Source organism: Strigops habroptila, assembly GCF_004027225.2.
Source record: "Strigops habroptila isolate Jane chromosome 13 unlocalized genomic scaffold, bStrHab1.2.pri S16, whole genome shotgun sequence".
NCBI classification, from domain to species: Eukaryota; Metazoa; Chordata; class Aves; order Psittaciformes; family Psittacidae; genus Strigops; species Strigops habroptila.
Genome location: NW_022651054.1, coordinates 9,258,802 through 9,276,649, shown reverse-complemented (window position 1 = coordinate 9,276,649; position 17,848 = coordinate 9,258,802). Strand labels below are relative to the sequence as shown.

Genomic DNA, 17,848 nt, shown 5'->3' with positions numbered 1-17,848 from the left:
GTGTGAAAGACAGCACCCAGCCAACTTTTGGGGTGCAGTGGAGGGGGTTCCTCTCTCCCTCCCTGGCACTGGGTGGGCAGAGCTGACTGCTCCCAGAGGGATCACATGGGGAGCAGTGCTGTCCTGCTGGGGGTGTCTCCTGCATCACTGACCTCTCTGCTATGGATAAACATGAGGTGACACTCCCCCAAATCTCAAATTCGTTTGTATTTACCTGAAACCTTTGGTATCCTCCTGCATTTTCCTGCACTGTGCAATTACCATGTGTTTGTGGTTGGTGTCCTTCCTTGTGGAGCGTATCCCAGGCTGTTAAGTGCCCAGGAGGGAGGCAGGAACCACAACAGAAACGTGTGAATGCTTCAGATCTGGCACAAGCAGAGTGTCACACCACTTCCTAAGTGTGTCAACTCTTTGCTTATGCTGCAGGCTTCACTTGATGAAGCCCTCAAGCTAATCCAGTAGCAGAGGTGCTGTGTTTTTGTTGTCCTGGCATGATCTCTGCTCCCCACGCTGCAGCATGTGAATCACAGCCTGGTTTCCGTGACCGCTGTTCCTCCAACCCCCCAGGTTCACAGTCCTCACTGGGGCTGTTTCCAAACTGTTCCTGCCTCAGCAGTCTTCTACTTCCTCACATTTGTAGATGAAACCAGCTTTTCAGAGCGTTTGGAGAGTTGCAGGAATGCGGGTGAGCAGGAAAGGGAGGTGAAGAACAGAAAAGCTTTTAGAGGTACTTGATCTTAAGTGTAGAGTTAGACCTGAGTGAGAAGGGTGGTGAAAGCTGTGCCCAAATATTGATTGGGCTAATTGAGCTCTTGAGGGGTAGGACATGATGTTTCTTGGAGCTTCTCAGAGTCCTGGGGGGGATGGTTTGTATGTGTGTGTGGAGGAGAGAGGTGGATGGGAAAGGGGAGCTGCTGCCATTAGGGGTAAGGATCTGTGCTCAGTTCTGTGGCCCTTGGCTTGAGACGCCTCTGATGGTGCTCAGAGCTACCATCACACCCTCACCCTGTCTGAGGAATTGGGGTCCTGGGGGTGAAAGTGGGAGCTGCCTGGAAGCACCTCCCTTCTCCCTGGCCCTGTGGGGTGCTCATCCAGGCTGGGAGGAGAGGCAGGAGATGAGGGATGAGAAACCACCCAGAAGGAGGAGCATTGCTTCCCTGGATGCTTCCCAGGCACCAGCCCGGCCTCCTGCCCACGGCCTGGGGAGGGGATGGGCAGCAGCAGGGGCTCGGGGGGCTTTGCCTCAGCCCTGTGCTCTCTCCTTAGCTGTAGTCACCCCAAGACAGACATGAGGAGAGGTGCCCCTCCTGTAGCAGAGCTGGTACTGCTGCTGGGGTGAGGAGCAGGTTGTGCTGCAGCACAGACACCGGGGAGGGGTTTCACATCAGCATGACTTGCAGTCTGCCCTGACCCTGCCTCAGCACGGTGGCTGCTCCCGGCTGGCTCTTTGCTCCCTGGGCTTTGCCTCTTGCTCAAGGCTGGCAGCCGGCCTGACCCACAGCTGCCCCAGCACTGCTGGGAGGTGCTCGGGATGGAAGCCACGAGGGGAATGGGGAAAACACGGCTCCCTGCTTCGGGAAGCTTTGTCATGCCTGACCTTTCCACGCTGCTGTAAGGGTGGTGGGAGTGTGGGGCTGGTCCCCTGAGCTGGGATAGAGTCACATCTGCTTCATGTGGAGAGACAAGGGGAAAGGTGCAGCAATTGGGGTGAGGAGAAACTAAGATCTGAGCTTGTGTGGGCTATCTGTAAGTGGAGTTCGTGCACAGAGGCCACGGGGCTTAAGCTGTGGCCGGGCAGATGTGTATCTGTCAGGATGCGCTGCTGAGGGTGAGGCTGTGCTCTGCTGGGGCTCCCCTCAGCTCAGCACAGCGCTGCCGAGCTCTGCTCGGAGGGTTTGAAGCTGGCGTAGGTCCCTGCCCACATCCAGGGTATCATGTCTCTGCTCCAGCTGCCAGGCTGTTCCCAGCACCCTCCATGGCATCAGTGCATCCAGGGAGTCCCAGCAGCATCCCAGCCCCGTGGGGTATCTCCTGGCTCCTTCAGAGAGGGTGATTCCTCACTGCTCCCACTTAACCGCTGGCTTATTCCAACCACAGTGCCTGTGTCTGCCCGAGCCGGGTGGCAGTGGGGTTGGTTGGATGGATCCTGCCCCGGAGCTGAGTCCCTTTAAGCCCTATTGCTTATGCCATAGGCATAATAGGGATCCGACGTGAGCTGTGAGCTGTCACGTCAGCAGGATTTGCCTTCCCGATGCTCTGGTGCTCCACAGGACTGGCCGGGCTGGTTCTGGCCCTGCTGCCACAGGGAGCTGAACCCCCCACCTCCTCCTGCCACTCTGGGGGTGCTGCTGGAGGCAGCCTGGTCCTGCTGCAGCAGGATTGGACCCAGCACCCTCACAGGAGGCCGGAGCTGCTCTGTGCCAATGAAGATCGCGCCGGGGGGGATGCAAACATGCAGCAGTCTTCCAGGAAGAGCCCATGGCCTCACACGGCTTTCCCATGCCAGCTCCACTTCACGTGGCTGCCGGGTGAGTCATGCAGAGCAGCCAGGCTCCGCGCCGCCAGGCCGGAGACAGGCAGGTCAGGGACTGCAGCAGGGCTCCCCACCTCCCCTGGCTGCCTTCCCCTGCTCCCTGCACAGCCCTGGCTCTCTGGACCATGAGCGAGGAGGAGAAGAGGGACCCATCCGTAGGAGGGATGGGGTCTTGCTGTTAAAGGCTTAGCACGGTGCAGCTGGGCTGGTAGGACCCAAGAGGCTTGAGCGCATCTCTGGAGGGTCCCTAGAACAGAAATGTGCCCTCTCCCTCCCTGAGGACTGCCAGCCCTCCGCTGGGAATGGAGGCACATCCTTTCCCATCTCCCTGTCCCCATCATCCTGACCCTGCTCTGCCCCACAGAAGAGCCAGCCCAGGCGTGCTGCGGCAGCAGTAATCAGACCGATTTTAATGCACATAAGACCCAACATCACCACGGGAGGGTCTCGTCCCTTCCCTCACAACCCTCTCAGGCCATCAGCTGCGGGACGCAGCCACCCCTGGCCCTCCAGCTGCCCACATGGAAGCCGGCTTGGGCTGCTTCTCCATCGGCCGTGCCCCTGGTTTCGGTGGCATCCCTGCGGTGAGGTGAGGCTGTTGGGCTGGTCCAGCAGGGAAGTGCTTTTAGGCAGCAGAGCAGGTGAAGGCAGAGCCCGGGGCCACGGAGCAAGCCCTAAGGCACATCAGAGCAGGTTGGGAGAGCCCAAAACCTCCAGAAGCCGGAGCCTGGGTCCCCCTTGGTGTGCACGTCTCAGTCTATCAGAAACTTCTCACCATCCACATCTCTCCTCGCAGAGCCCTTCTGCAGGGAGGGGAAGAAATCGGAGCGGAGGAGGCGGGAGAAGTACATGAGGATCATGGCATCGAGCAGCAGGAGGTTGGCGGTGAGGAAGGCACCCTGGCCCTGCACCTCCACGTAGCGGAGGAAGTACCAGGTGAGGTAAGCCTGGGGCGCCAGGCGGAAGGCGAAGTACATCACCAGGTTGACGTACTTGTTGGCCTCGTAGAGCACCGGGGAAGGCACGTTGCTCATCTTCAGCAGCATGCGGATGGTGAGGAAGATGTTGCTCACCTCCACCAGCAGCAGTAACACGGCTGCAACCAAGAAGCGGCCTGTGATGATGAGCGAGACGAAGGCAGAGATGGCCTGGGGGACACACACACACACAGAGTACACGGTAAGCTCTCCACGCCCTGGGGAACGCGAGTCCTTCCCCACCTAGGTCTGGGTGTACCCTAAGTGGGACCACTCAGTGCTGCTCCCCACATGCAGACAGCCCAGCAGCCCCCCAGGCACCTGGAGAACCAGTCTGGGGAGCCAGTTCCCCCAGGGCCAGTTACACCTCCCTGTGCTGGGGAGCTGGGACCAGCCTCCAGCTCTTCCCTCCCTGGTGCGGCAGCCTGTCTGGCTCCCGGCGCTAGGAGCTGACGCTGGCAGGAGTCCTGCCCTGCCAGGCACCCTCGCCTTGATGTGCAGCCTACCTGGCAGCCAGGGCGAGGCGGAGGGAAGGGCTCCAGCTTGCCCTGCCATAGCACCCGAAACCTGCATGGGCTGAGCTCTGGGGTGTGTGGTAGTCCCCTGTGCTGGCCCTTCACCTCCCCAGCGCTGCACTCACCATGGCGTGGTGCACCAGGTACTCCCAAGACGAGCGGGACTGATGGTTGAAGATGATGTCAAGGGTGTCGTGGATGAAGTAGCCTGTGGGATGAAGGGGAGTACTGAGGGGATCTGGGTTGTGTACAGTCACCCACTGTGGTAAGGAGGAGCAGTAATGAGGAGGAGGGTGCTGTGAGTGTGCTCCATGTGTTGTACCTCCACCCTGTCTGAGCGTGGGGTGATGGCCAGGCCCCGGGGGCTGAAAGTCTGCAGGCTCTCCATGCTCATGATCAAAGCAAGGAGGTATGGAGGAAAGTTGCCCAGCCCTTAAGCCAGGGCTCCCCACAGCCCAGCGTGCCGGGAGAGGCTGGAGAGGGACTGGGCAGAGCGCAGGGAATGACTGAGCCATCGCCCTGCCCGGCTCCTTACCTGAGGAGAAGCAGACCAGCAGGTGCCCTGAGACGCTGTAGCCATCCTGGATGTTGGAGAGCAGCTCCGGGGCGTGCCAGAGGCTGGGGGGTGAGGACAGGAAAGGAGGGAGGGGGTCAGAGGCAGGGCGCTGGGAAAAACATGGGGACCCGGGGGCAGACGGGTCCGGACCCCCGCGCCCGTTTCGCAGCATGTGCACCCCCCTCCCCTCCCAGCTTCCCGTTACCTGAAGAGGGCCCATAGCCCGGCCAGCACGGAGTGTGCGAAAGAGACGAGGAGGTTGAGCCAGCGCCAGGCGCGGCCGGGGCGGCTCCGCACGGCAGCGGGCCGGGGTAGGGCCAGGGCCACCCGCCGGAACCCCGCGAAGATCGCCACGCTACCGGCCACCAGCGCCGCCGACGGAGCCCGCCAGCCCGGGCCCATCGCGCCCTGCTCCGGCGGCGCGGCAGAGGGGCGTGGCCTCGTGGCCACGCCCCCTTTGACCACGCCCCTCTTTCCACTGACCACGCCTCCCATTGACCACACCACCGCACTGGCCACGCCTCCCAAGTGACCGCACCACCCCATTGGCCACGCCTCGTCTGGCCAAGCCTCCTCATTGACCACGCCCCCCTGCCTGCGCGGGAGCGGACGTGCGGGAAGCGCACACGTGTGTGTGTAAGGCGGGGTGTTGCACGCACGTGTGCAAGGCGCTGCGCTTGTGTCTGCGCTGGCCGGGGGTGCTGTTCCTGCGGGTGTGGTGCGTGATGGTGGTGCCATCTCCGTGCAAAGCGTTGCACACGCGTGGGTCAGGTGTTGCACACGCGTTCGGAGCGCTGCGTGCCCGTGCAGGGCTGGCGCCGCATGTGCGTGGCAGGCGTTGCACATCCATCCCGGGCGCTGCACATCTGTCCCGGTGCTGCACAGCTGGCGTGGGCTCCGCACATCTGTCCCGGGCACCGTGTACGTGTGCCGGGCATGGTGTGGCTATGCCCCCCCCCGGTAAGCAAGGGTCGCTAGATGGCAGCACGGCCACATGGCGTGCGGGTGGCAGTGCCACCGCGGTCCCTGTCCCCGCCACGCCGGGTGCAGGGCGGGACCCCATGCCGTGGGTACCCCCAGAAGTGGGGTGCCAGGTCGCCGTGGGGCAGCATCACCCTCCCTCGGTCGAAGCGGGGAGCCCCCGTCCCGTCCCCTGCGAGCCCAATACATGGCGAGGCACGGGCACGGTCTGCACTGTTTTGCCTACCCGCGGCCGCCGTAGCAACTCCCGGAAGTGTCTCCATGGAGACAGGAGGAGGCTGGGCCCGGCCGGAGCAGCGATGGAGAAATACGAGCGGATCCGGGTGGTGGGGAGAGGGGCCTTCGGGTGAGGGCGGCTCCGGGGCGCGGGGGAGCCGGGGGTGTCGGAACGGGGATGTCCGGGCCGTGTGCGGGGAGCGGCGGTGGGAGGGAGGCCGCGTTACCATGGCAACAAAGCGTCGCCGTGGCAACGCGGGGGTCAGCCGGTATGTGGTACCCTAAGGGGGGGGTTATCTAGGCTGTGGCTGTTGCCATGGCAATGGGGTGACACGGCACTGGGTGCTTGACACCTTGGGGGGGGGGGAATGGAGGCCTGTCGCCATGGCAACAGGAGGGGCAGGGGCCACGTGTCACCCCACGATGGTGGGTGCGTGTTCCCCGCGCTGAGACCCTGTCCCCATCCTGCAGCATCGTGCACCTCTGCCTGCGCAAGGCCGACCAGAAGCTGGTGATCCTGAAGCAGATCCCAGTGGAGCAGATGAGCAAGGATGAGCGGCTGGCAGCACAGAACGAGTGCCAGGTCCTCAAGCTGCTCAGCCACCCCAATGTCATTGAGTACTATGAGAACTTCCTGGAGGACAAGGCACTCATGATCGCCATGGAGTACGCCCCAGGTGCGCCCTGATGTCCCTTGTCCTCGGCAGGTCCACGGGATGCCAAGCACTCGAGCTTTGTGGCCCCATAAAGATCCTGTGCTTTGGACCCCCCCAAAGTCCAACCATATCTCTCATGAAGAGAAGGATCTGGAGGTTCTGGTAGACACCAAGTTGACCATAAGCCAAGTGACAGAGCACTGGCACAGGGTGCCCAGAGAAGCTGTGGCTGCCCCATCCCTGGCAGTGTTCAAGGCCAGGTTGGACACAGGGGCTTGGAGCAACCTGCTCTAGTGGAAGGTGTCCCTGCCCGTGACAGGGCGTTGGAGCTGGATGAGCTATAAGGTCCCTCCCAACCCAAACCAGTCTGGGATTCTATGATTCTATGCCTTATGCATGTTAATCATACCCAAAACAAAGAGATTTCTAACACCTCTGTCACCAGTAAGCATGCTGCCATCTGCCCTTGGCTTAGGTTTCACACACATTTCCCTGTGTCAGCTCTCGGCCACGCTGCTGGTCCCTCAGCTCTGTGTGGGAAGGTGTGATTTCTAACGAGATCTGCTGTGGAGTTTCAGGATGAAATCAACATTTGCATTAAGGTTTGTTAGGAGCTGTACGTGAGCCCTGAATCTGCACTTCCCCTTCTCAACAGGGGCCTCGCCGTGCCACGTGGCCTCTCGGACTGCAAGAATTCCCTTCTGCAGAACAGGCTTATCTTGTTCTGCTCTTGAGCTTTGTGTCCTCCTCAAGAGCTGTAATTTTAGTGTTTCTTTTCCTGCTGCCTTTGACAATATGTCAACAGTGACTTCTCTTTTGCCATTTCGTTGTCCCACCAACTGCACTGCCATTGTTCTCATGGTGTCAGGAGCACTGGAGGACATGCTGCATGTCCCACCAGGATGTGCTTGGCTTGTTAAGATGCCATGGCTAAATCCCACTGGATTTGGGGCTAGGTTTGTGCAGCCACCCTTGCTGATAGCCCTTTATTGTTCTTCACAGGGGGCACACTAGCAGAGTTTATTCATAAGCGCTGCAACTCCTTGCTGGATGAGGACACCATCCTGCACTTCTTCGTGCAGATCCTCCTGGCTCTCCACCACGTGCACACCAAGCAGATCCTGCACCGTGACCTGAAGACTCAGAACATCCTCTTGGACAAGCACCGCATGATTGTCAAGATTGGAGACTTTGGTATCTCCAAAATCTTGAGCAGCAAGAGCAAAGCCTACACGGTGAGTGGTCTGGCTCTGCAGGGGAACTGCAGCTGGAAACTCTGGACTTCGCTCAAGATAATCACTTGGAAGCTGGCAGTGAGGTTGGATGTAGCACACTTGCAGTAGGCCACATCCATGTGCCATGAAGCTGCTTTGTTCCATGGAGTTTATACAAGCTGATGGCTTCACACCCAAGTTTGTTGCAGCTCTTTGGGCTGCAGATAGCTGAGGAAGACCTTTCTTCCCAAGCCTGGGAGAGGGTGGGGTGTCTGGGCCCACTGGCGAGGGGAGACAGGGTTCCTCCCGCTGTCACAGTGGGAGGGGTGGTGTTTGCAGGCTTGTCTGACACATACTTGGCAACAAAATCCCTGCTAGTGCCTCTGTCCTGCCTTGACTTAATCTCCTCTCTCTGCTTGAGTACCATTCCCCACCTGGTCTAATCTGACTAGACATTTATATCACGCTCATTGCCCCAGGCTCTGATTCTCTCCAGTGAATAGGAGCAAAATAAGAGGTAATTTCTGTATGAGCAAGGGAGGTCACCAGAAAGGCAAATCCTGATGTTTTTTACTGAGATTCTCAAGCAGATGTTGACACCAGGGAACAAAAAGCCCAGCTCCATCAGCTTTGGTTGGTGGTGCTCTAGCCAGCCTGCGTACTGTGCTCTGAACTGAGCCTTTCTCTTTCCACCTCGCTGCCCCAGTTTCCCAGCATCATGGTAAATTTGTCTCTTCTAGGTTGTGGGAACCCCGTGCTACATCTCCCCAGAGCTCTGTGAAGGGAAGCCTTACAACCAGAAGAGTGATATCTGGGCTTTGGGCTGTGTGCTGTACGAACTCGCCAGCCTCAAGAGGGCTTTCGAAGCTGCGGTAAGAGGGACGTGCTTTACACACAGCACAGGGAGCTGTGGCCTCTCAGAGAGGTGCAAATGTATGCTTGGATCAGTCTTCTCACTGAGCCTGGAGGTGTGAAGGCACAGGGCAGTGCTGAGAACTTCCTGCTCCTCAGCCTCACCTCTGACCACCCAGATACTGTATGTGTCTCTTGTTTTCTCTCCAGAATCTTCCTGCCTTGGTACTGAAGATCATGAGTGGAACGTTTGCCCCAATATCAGACAGATACAGCCCCGACCTGCGCCAGCTCATCCTTAGCATGCTGAACCTGGATCCTTCCAAGCGGCCCCAGCTGAATGAGATCATGGCCCAAGCCATCTGCATTCGGCCCCTTCTGAACCTCTACACTGACGTGGGCAGTGTCAAGATGAGAAGGCAAGTGAAGCTGCTCCTTGGTGTGCCTTGGGAGGGGCTGCCACAGCCCACATGTGTCTGACCGGCTCACTGAGCTCCAAAGAGAGCATTTCCCCGTGCAGCTCTCCTGTGTTAGCCAATGTGCAGCTGCTGCAGGCCAGGCCTGGCCCAGTAGCTCGAGGCCATAGCAGGTGCCATGGCAGGTATGAGCTTGTCATCCCAGTGAACAGAGAGTTGTGAGCTCAGGGGGAAGCAAAGTGATGCCAACTCCCCTCTCAGGTGGTTTAAAGCACCTACCGAGGCTGTTCAGCTGTGGCTTATGCTGTAGCTCTGCCCAGACCTTCTGTGATCCAGGGCTCTGCAGGACCTCTGGACCAAGCTGACGTTAAGGGCTGGATTTTGGTTTGGCAGGCCTGAAAAACCCTTGGCTCCAGTGCCAACAGTGACCCACAGCCGGACGGGGGGACGAGTGAGCAGTGCCAGGCCGAGGGGTGAGTCCTGGCACGGTGTGTTCCACACAGCTCCGTTTGGAAGGACCCTTTCCTTTGGATGATGGGAGGTCAGAGAGACACTCGAGCTTCTGGAGAGGGGAAGTTAAAGAGATGTCACCTCCCCTGAGCCCTGGAGGAGCCCATGGGCACCTTGGGGACAAAGCAGCACTCTTTCTCCAGCTGCCTCTTCTAGGATTCGAACCTAGTTTCTGCTGTTCCCACGAAAGGCTGGGAATAAGCTGGGGGGTGCTGAGGAGGATGTCGTGGTGCAGCTGGCATTGATAACAATTAGGATAGAGCTGTCGTGGTGCCACTTCCCTCAATTCTGGGACAAATACAAGGACCCGTTCCCAGCCCTGGCTGGGAGCTCTGCAGCAGCCAGCCTTGGCCCAGCCCTGGTCTGGCTCTGCTAGCTGGCAGGCAGCTATGCTGGCACCCAGACTGGCTGGTGTCTCTTGTTTTCCTATGGGAAGAGAGTCAGGGATGCATGTTAATGATTTCTCTTGGACCCATAGGTGTTCGAGGGGGCTCAGCCAGGACAGGAATCCCTCCTCCTCTGTCATCCATCTACACGTGGGGGAGCGGGATCACCACCCCCCTGCGCCTGCCCATGCTGAACACTGAGGTGGTGCAGGTGTCTGCAGGCAGGACACAGAAGGCTGGGGTCACCAAATCAGGGAGGCTCATCATGTGGGAGGTGAGTGATGGTGACTGATGGCTTCCAGTGGCCATGGAAGCCTCAGATGTGTGAGTTCTGAGGAGGACACACTTCTGCTCACTGCACAGGCCCTGGCATTGTGTCCTCTGGTGTCCAGAGTGCAGCTAACACTGTGGGAAGGGGCTCCAACCCCATGGCAGGTGACACAGCTTCTCTCCACCAGGCTCCCCCGATGGGTGCTGCGGGAGGCCCTTCCCTCCCCGGAGCCACCGAGCAGCTCCAGCCTCAGTTTGTGTCCCGCTTTCTGGAGGGTCAGTCTGGTGTGACCATCAAACACGTGTCCTGTGGTGATCTCTTCACAGCCTGCCTCACAGGTGAGCTGCTGCCTCCTGCCCTCACCTCCCTGAGTCCCACATCCCTCTGCATGGCATCTGGCTTGCAAATGCAGTGTGACTGCCCGGGGAGCCTGCACAGAGAGGAACCCCAGAGATGCTGTGGTGGGATGACGGGAAGCTCTGTGTGGCCTCTCATGTAACATCAGGTGGGGGGTAGAAATGACAGGCATGGTCCTCCTATTATGCCACGTTGGTCAACTTGGTCCCAAAGGTGTGTGTGGTGTGGGGAGGGCCACAAATCTCCTCTTTTTGTTGCCCTGGCTGGTCATCTGAAGCCAGAACTGACCCGTACCGTGGGGACTGCAGTGTGAGGAGCATCTGGGAAGTTCAGACTTTGTCACATACCCTGTGAGCGTGATGCAGACACAAGCAGTGACCAGCAGAGACTGGTGTTGCAGTGAGAAGTCAGCGTGAGCTCCTGCAGGGCTGGCTGTCCTCAGCTATAGGAAGACAAGGTGTGAAGACCCCTTAGAGCGGGCCAGGAAGCGTTCTGGCTGGGAGAAGAGCACACACACCAGCTCTGTTTGTAGAGCAATGGTTCTCTGGGAGCCGTGTTTGCACTTCTGCTGTGGATTAGGGCAGCAAATGACAGACATGCAATAGGCAAACTCCGCAGGCACGGGTTTGTCCTATGTCTCCATGGCATTTCCTGCCTCCCCTCTGCTGGGTGGCTGCTCAGTGAGTGCCTCTGTGTGTTTAACACCTTGACACACCGTGGAGTTACACAGCTGCAATAATGTTATCTCAGCTCGCTCCTATCATCTGCTCTTTGTTTGGTGAGCTGTTGCAGCACATTGAGGCTGCTGCTCTCTGGAAGCTCACTAAAGGCTTCCGGCGCCTGCAGCAAGTTATGGAATCATAAACCATAGAATAGTTTGGGTTGGAAGGGACCAGAGTGGGTCCTGGGAGCCACAGCCATCCCCACAAGCTTTGTGTGCCTTGCAGGGCCTCATATATATACCAGTAACACGACTTCTTTCTGCTTTTCCAGACAGGGGGATAATCATGACCTTCGGCAGCGGCAGCAATGGCTGTTTGGGGCACGGAAACTTCACGGATGTGAGCCAGGTTTGTCATGAGGGTGCTGGGAGTGCTGCTCCCCCAGGGCACAGGATGACTCCGGCCATCTCCAGCACGGGAGAGGGCTCATCTCAGCTCCGGGGATGTGCATCCCAGGCGTGCTTTGGCATCTGCCTCCCTCCCCTTTCTCTCCCTGTCACTGCGGGGTTTAAAAGACCCAACCTGCGTCTCTCTTTCTTTCTTTCTCCCCCCCCCTACACAATGATCCCTTTGAGCGTGGGGGAAGTCAAGAGCTGCCTTGTGGTTGCTGTTGGCAGGCGCCCAGCTTGGAGCCTGCCTCCAATCACACACCTGCCTGCTCCACTCTTGGCCTGCAGCTGCCAGGGTTCACTGAGAGAAGTTAGTTCTCAAAAGCACCAGTATTTAAAGAAGAGCCGTGTGCTTCCGATGGGCTCCGAACACAAGGGCTCAGGGCACATCCCTCCCTTCCAGCTCCTTCCTCGGATGTGGCAGCAGCACCATGGCTTCCAGCCGAGCACAGGCACTGCTGCCATTTGTCACTGTGGTCAGCTGGCTCCGTCCGGAGCTGAGCTGCTCTGTGCTTATTGCTGGGGAGGGGGGAAGAGCAGTTGGGAACAGCAGCCAGATCCCAACAAATGGTGCTTTTCACTTGCAGGAGATAATGAGGATGAGGTTCGCCGTGGCGAGGTGTCAGATCTAACAGCAGGTCACAGCAGGGGCTGGGCGAGATGTGGAGATCCTGGTCTCTCCACACCCTAACTGATAGCTCACAGCTCTTGTACACAAGAGCCTTTCAGCCAACGCACCCTGCACCAAGCCCCTGCCTGCTCAGGGAGTGCGTTACAGCCCCTGGCACTCCCCACATGGGCAGGGGGGCGAATCCCAACCCTTCCCTCTCCAAACCGTTGGTGCTGGCTGCTTTCTTCTGCCCCAGAGATGTTTGCATTATCTTCTGTGCTGTGTGCACGTAGTCTCTGAACCCTTTGAAGGCTGTTTGGAACTAGAAACCCTTCCCTGGTGTTTGTGTTGGATGAAAACTGGGATGCTGCCAGCGCTGTGTTGAGGCTGGGGGGCCGGGTGGGAGGGATGGGGCAGGCTGGGAGGTCTCGGCTGACGGCTGCTGCTCTTCCCCTGCCAGCCCAAGATCGTGGAGGCCCTGCTGGGCTACGAGATGGTGCAGGTGGCCTGTGGCGCGTCCCACGTCCTGGCGGTTTCCAACGAACGGGAAGTGTTTGCCTGGGGCAGGGGGGATAATGGTAAGAGATGGCTGCTTGGTAAAACAGGGCTTGTGCTTCCCATTGCCTGTTCCTACTCCTCTCACCAGCCCTGCTTGCCCACGGTCCTCTCCAGATGTGCCAGGGTAGGTGGGTGTGGAAGAGCTGCAGCTGCTTTACCGCATGCCAGTGCCCCCGGGGTTTGGGTTTCGCTGCCTTCTATGGGCTCTTGTAGCAGCTACGTTGATGTTCAGGTTGTGTGTTGCCATCAGCTGTGTCCTGCTCTGTTCCCTCTGCCAGGTCGGCTCGGGCTGGGTACCCTGGAGTGCCACAACTCCCCCCAGCAGGTCACAGTCCCACCGGAGCATGAGGCCCAGAGAGTCATCTGTGGCATCGATTCCTCCATGGTCCTCACAGTGAAGAACCAGATTCTTGCTTGTGGGAGCAACAGGTAAGAGGGGTGAGGGTCTGTGCTCCAGAGTTTGCTACAGCCTCCTGGGCCTGTCCATCTGTGTCCAGCCCAAAAAGAGGGAGCTCCTCTTCTAAGACATCTCTGTGTGATCCTACTCCCCACATCACGCTGCTGGTGGTGTGGTTATGCCAGGGCAGGGTTTGTCTCCGGGGTGTCTGCATTCAGCCAGCTCTGAACTGTGCTTTCCCCCATGCAGGTGTAACAAACTGGGCCTAGATCGGATCAGCTCAGCAGAGGAGCCTTCCCCAGAGGACCAAGTGGAAGAGGCCACCGTGTTCATGTGTGCCCAGTCGGTCCCCTTGAACCAAGAGCCGATCGTGTGTGCTGACATTGGTACAGCGCATTCGGCTGCAGTCACAGGTGAGGGGTGCGTGCCCAAATCCCCGACTAGGATTGGGGATTTCTCCATCCTCCTGCCTCCGTTTCCCATGGGCAGAGGCCTCAGAGAAGGCTCAGGAGACACCCTGCTCCTGATGCTGGAGCTCTGTGGAGCAGGATGCTCGGCATGATAGAGAGCAAAGAGCTTCAGTGCATCCTCAGGTGACACCCAGTTGTTTCTCTCACCTCTGTTGTCAGCTTCTGGCCAGTGTTACACCTTTGGGAGCAACCAGCACGGGCAGCTGGGTACCAACTCCTGCCGCAACAGCCGTGTACCCCACCTTGTTGTGGGGCTCCAGGCGATGAAGGTCACTGTGGTGGCTTGTGGGGATGCCTTCACTGTGGCCATTGGTGCAGGTAAGACCGAAACCCCAATGTTTTGGGCTGCAGCAGGCTCTAGCTTTCCTCTGCCTGCAGTCCATGCTGTGGCCAAGGAGATAGCCTGGGGTGGTACCGAGGAGGAGGGAGGCTTTGTGTGCAGTGAAGTGATATATCCCTTTGCAGATGGTGAGGTGTGCACATGGGGGAAAGGAGCCAGGGGACGCCTGGGCAGGAAGGATGAGGAAACGGGAACGCCAAGGCCGGTGCAGCTGGAGGAGACACATCCCTACCTGGTGACCTCCATAGCCTGCTGTCACGGGAACACGCTGCTGGCAGTAAAGCGTGAGTAGAGGCTTTGTTACTGTGATTCCTGCCATGACAGCCCAGCCAGACACAATGCCTTGTGACTGGAGCTGTCCCAAGTAACCCTGGCATGTGAGCTCTGTGTTATTCTAGTCCCTCTCCAGCTGTAGGTGAACAGAAATAACTTGAAGCCCATAAAAATTCCCCTTTCAGCACTGTGACGCTTCCGCTGGGCTGGGAGAGCAAAGGGGCAGCAGAAGAGGTTCTCCTGCACTCCCACAGAGGTGGGGAGCTGAGGATCCAAAAAGAGCAGCTCTCTAATTGATGCTGCTGAAATAGAAGCTGAGATTTGGGGCGTCGTTTTGGCTGCTGCCTTTCCATTGTGGTTTGGAAAAGATAGCGCTGGTTTTGTGGTTCCTCTCTGCTCGGCCCAAAGGCAGCATCGCTGCCTGCTTAAAACGTGCCCATGGCATGACCTGCCCTTCCGTTCCCTGGGTGTATGATGGGAGCCTGGCCCACACTCCTGCAGGGGCCTTTCTTCCTCCTTTCCTGGGCTGATTATGGGCCTCGGTGCTGGGCTGAGGGATCCCACTCCCAGCCCACTTCAAGCAGGCTAATTACACCCTGGAGGGGAGGAGGCCGGGCTGACTGCCCCAGCGCAGCGCAATGGGCCGTGGCTCCTGTTCTTCCCCTGCAGGAGCCGAGCTCTCTTGTGATGTGTGCTGCCACGTGAAGGGGACAGGGAATGGCCGGGTCCCTGGGCTCAGAAACAAGGAGGACATTTGTCATGGGAGTAAAAAGGTTTTGTCTCTGCAGCAGGCTGCTCTCCCCTTCCAGAGCTGGTCCGCAGTGGCTGGTTTGTGGGCTCCCACCTGCAGCACCATAAGCATAGGGACTGAGTGCGTATCCCCAGTTCTCTCCCTCTGCACTGCCCAGTCTGAATCCTCAACCTGCCTCTCCTGGTACTGGAAGTGCAAACTCAGCAGCAGCAGTGTCAGGGCAGCAGCCTGACCTTGCTATCCCTATCCCCCAGCAACCAGGGTGCAAAAAGCATCGGGAGCTCTATAAAAAGCTGAGATTTGGGCTTTCACACAGCTCAATCTGCCTGGAAACTTCTCCAGAGAGCACACGATTGCTGGTGACACGTGCAGTGTCATTGCTGCTGTCAGCTCTGGCTGTGATCTGGCCCGCAGAGGCTGCTGGCACAGGCGAGCAGAGCTCTACCTTTGGGGCAGCGGTTCTGCACCGCTCTGCGGTTTCCTCCCGTGTGGCAAACACCGTTTGTGACTGGTTTGGGCTTCTGCCCACTTTATTGTTGAGGCCGCTGCTGGGCCCTTTGCTCGATCCCACTGTAAACACAGGAATAACTGGGAGAAGCCAGGTGTGCTGGAGAGGAGGAGGAGGAGGGTGCAAGCCTCAGGAGACTGCGTTTCCTCCCGCTTGGGCTCTGTGTGCTGGGCATTGCCTCCTGCTTGTGTCACTACTGAAGCCTTGCTTCCTGGGATAGCAAGGCAAGGATTGCAGTGCCCATTTGTTGGGTATCTGGTCTCTGTGGGGCAGGGCACTGCTCCCTGTAGCTTCATGAAGATGGTGGCTTATGGCTTATTCTTGGTCCTTGCCCTTTGTGTTTCAGCTGCCGTGGAAGAGTCGCCTTCCCAGTGAGTTTGAGTCAAGAGGAGATGGATGCATCCATCCTCATCGTGTACAATGCTGGGGCTTCCCCCAGCTGCCTGGAATGCCTTGTCCTCTCAGTGCTTCCTGATGGCTCAGCCCTTGCATCCCCAGGCTCAGGAGCCCCAAAGAGGAAACAGGGAGCTCCTACGATGGTTCCCATGGAACCGGAGCTGGTCTCACTTATGGAATCAACAAGGATCACTGTGAACCTCCAGTGCCTGAGAGCTGCTGCCCTGGACGTGCCATGGGGTGGACATCCCCAGAGCTCCGCTGCTGCTGTCAGTGGGGAAGCCTCCCTGCTGGAAGTGCCTGTGTGGAAGGGTGAGGAGCACAAAGGTTGTTTTCCCAGTGGAAACTGTCTCTGGTTACACAGCCCAGGCTGACAGCTCGGTGTCTGAGAGCTGTCAGCCTGTGCGCAGCAGTGTCTGGAGTTAGGGCCCCAGGCGCTCCTCGGGGTGACTAAGTGCAAACCTCTTTTCTAATTAGAGAAGCCTGTCCTTTCCCATCCCCCAAAAAGCATTTCACCCATTTGTTGAGCTGTTTATCATGCTTTTGAGGGTCCTGCTCTGCACAGCAGGACGAACCCGGCATGAGCAGCCCCTTTGTGCAGCACAACCTGGTTTGCTCTCCCAAAATACAGCCTGGAGCTTTCCAATTAGAGCCTCCCCCAGCACCAGGAGCTCACCAGAGGATCCTCCAGCTGACATTTGTCCTCAGGCCCCTAAATCCTGCTGCTGACCAGCTCACAGCCTCCCAGCTGAGCTAGCAGAAGGCAGCGAAACACAGCGAGTGATTGTCAGTACTTGAAGTTTTTTAACCCAGATCTCTCCGGGGAGATGATGAGCTTTCACCAGGGATCCTTTCTGCAGGAGGGGGCATATCACCATGTCACAGACAGGAGTTACAGTTTTTATCTCCAGAAGGGTCTTTTCCTTTCCTTTTTCCCCCCCCTCCTCTTTTCTTTTTTTAACTTACATCTGCCCTGGGCCATTTTTTGATGAGCTTCTGTCTCTGATCTGTCTGACATTGCAAATGCTCTTGCCTTTCACATCCATCTTTGTGCCGTTGCCAATCTGTTGTGTATAAAGTCAGGGCTTTCATAAGCTGGCTGAGATGAAATCTCTCTAATTATTTCTGTGATTCTTTCCTGTGTTCAATGAGGGGAACCTCGCCGGGCTCTGGTAGAAGCCAACTGATCCCTCTCTCATGTGGAAGGTAATGAATCTCGGCAGCTCTCCTGCTCTTTCTTCCCTTCACCTCCCAGGCTCCAGGTTGGGAAGGGAGCAGGTCCCGTCCGGCCGGGAGAGGCGTGTGCCCTGCCTGCAGACACAGCCTCCCTCTTTGGCTCCTGCCAGGGTGGGAGCAGGGGTTTTTCCCTGCTGGTTTCTTGTGGAGCTGCCTTTCCAGGCGGTTACACCCTGCTAGCCCAGGAAGCTCACTGGAATTCAAAGGCTCTGCCAGTCCCTTGGCACTCGCTTTGTGCTGCAGGATATAGGGATGGCTCCGGCAGCCCGGTGTCAGCGGAGGTGAAGGTGTTCTCCACTCCTGGGCACCAGGGTGATTGCAGGGCTGGGTTAAATCACCTCAAAGCCCCTCTGGGCTGGTCCCTGCGCTGAGCTGGTGGCAGCACCAGCTCCTACAGCAACAGATATCTCTTGGCTGTGTTGTGCTCAGCTCCTTGGGCTTCCCTTAGCCCACACCACATGCAAATACATCACAGAAGAAGTGGCTGCTGTTCTGCTACAGCCTTGCCAGGGCTGAGGGCTGGTGGGATGGCAGGGCAGAGCTCTCTGCCACCCTTTGTGTTGAGGCTGGTGGCACCAAAATGCCGCTGCTCCATGGGACATGCAGCACAGAGAGCCACTGGGATCCCCCTGTGCTGCCAAATGGAGGGGTGATCCCCTTTCAGCCCCCTTTTCCCACTGATGTGCTGGTGTTAGGTGGGGTTTATGGCTTAATGATGCTTTTGCACTGCAGTGCTGAGGCTGGAGGTGTCACCAGCT

The 17,848-nt window shown here is 58.2% G+C and overlaps 2 protein-coding genes across 3 annotated transcripts; one reads left to right on the top strand and one right to left on the bottom strand.

Annotated features, from left to right (window-relative positions):
• Nucleotides 1-2,914: 2,914 nt before the first annotated feature.
• On the bottom strand, nucleotides 2,915-5,055 carry TLCD1 (TLC domain containing 1). The gene is made up of 4 exons (XM_030472521.1): nucleotides 4,787-5,055; nucleotides 4,561-4,643; nucleotides 4,151-4,233; nucleotides 2,915-3,681 (listed from the first exon to the last, which is right to left on the bottom strand). The coding sequence occupies exons 1-4, from the start codon at nucleotides 4,981-4,983 to the stop codon at nucleotides 3,286-3,288; spliced, it is 759 nt and encodes a 252-aa protein (XP_030328381.1). The 5' UTR covers nucleotides 4,984-5,055; the 3' UTR covers nucleotides 2,915-3,285.
• A 766-nt stretch (nucleotides 5,056-5,821) lies between these two features.
• NEK8 (NIMA related kinase 8) lies at nucleotides 5,822-16,948 on the top strand. 2 transcript variants are annotated; one of them, XM_030472515.1, is made up of 15 exons: nucleotides 5,822-5,908; nucleotides 6,250-6,455; nucleotides 7,437-7,669; nucleotides 8,389-8,520; nucleotides 8,711-8,919; nucleotides 9,310-9,389; nucleotides 9,905-10,086; nucleotides 10,271-10,421; nucleotides 11,434-11,510; nucleotides 12,622-12,739; nucleotides 12,998-13,148; nucleotides 13,366-13,529; nucleotides 13,746-13,904; nucleotides 14,052-14,210; nucleotides 15,805-16,948. In XM_030472515.1, the coding sequence occupies exons 1-15, from the start codon at nucleotides 5,862-5,864 to the stop codon at nucleotides 15,831-15,833; spliced, it is 2,097 nt and encodes a 698-aa protein (XP_030328375.1). In that variant the 5' UTR covers nucleotides 5,822-5,861; the 3' UTR covers nucleotides 15,834-16,948. The 2 variants fall into 2 exon arrangements, with proteins under 2 accessions (XP_030328375.1, XP_030328374.1); XM_030472514.1 differs by having other exon boundaries at nucleotides 12,622-13,148.
• The last annotated feature ends 900 nt before the right edge of the window (nucleotides 16,949-17,848 follow it).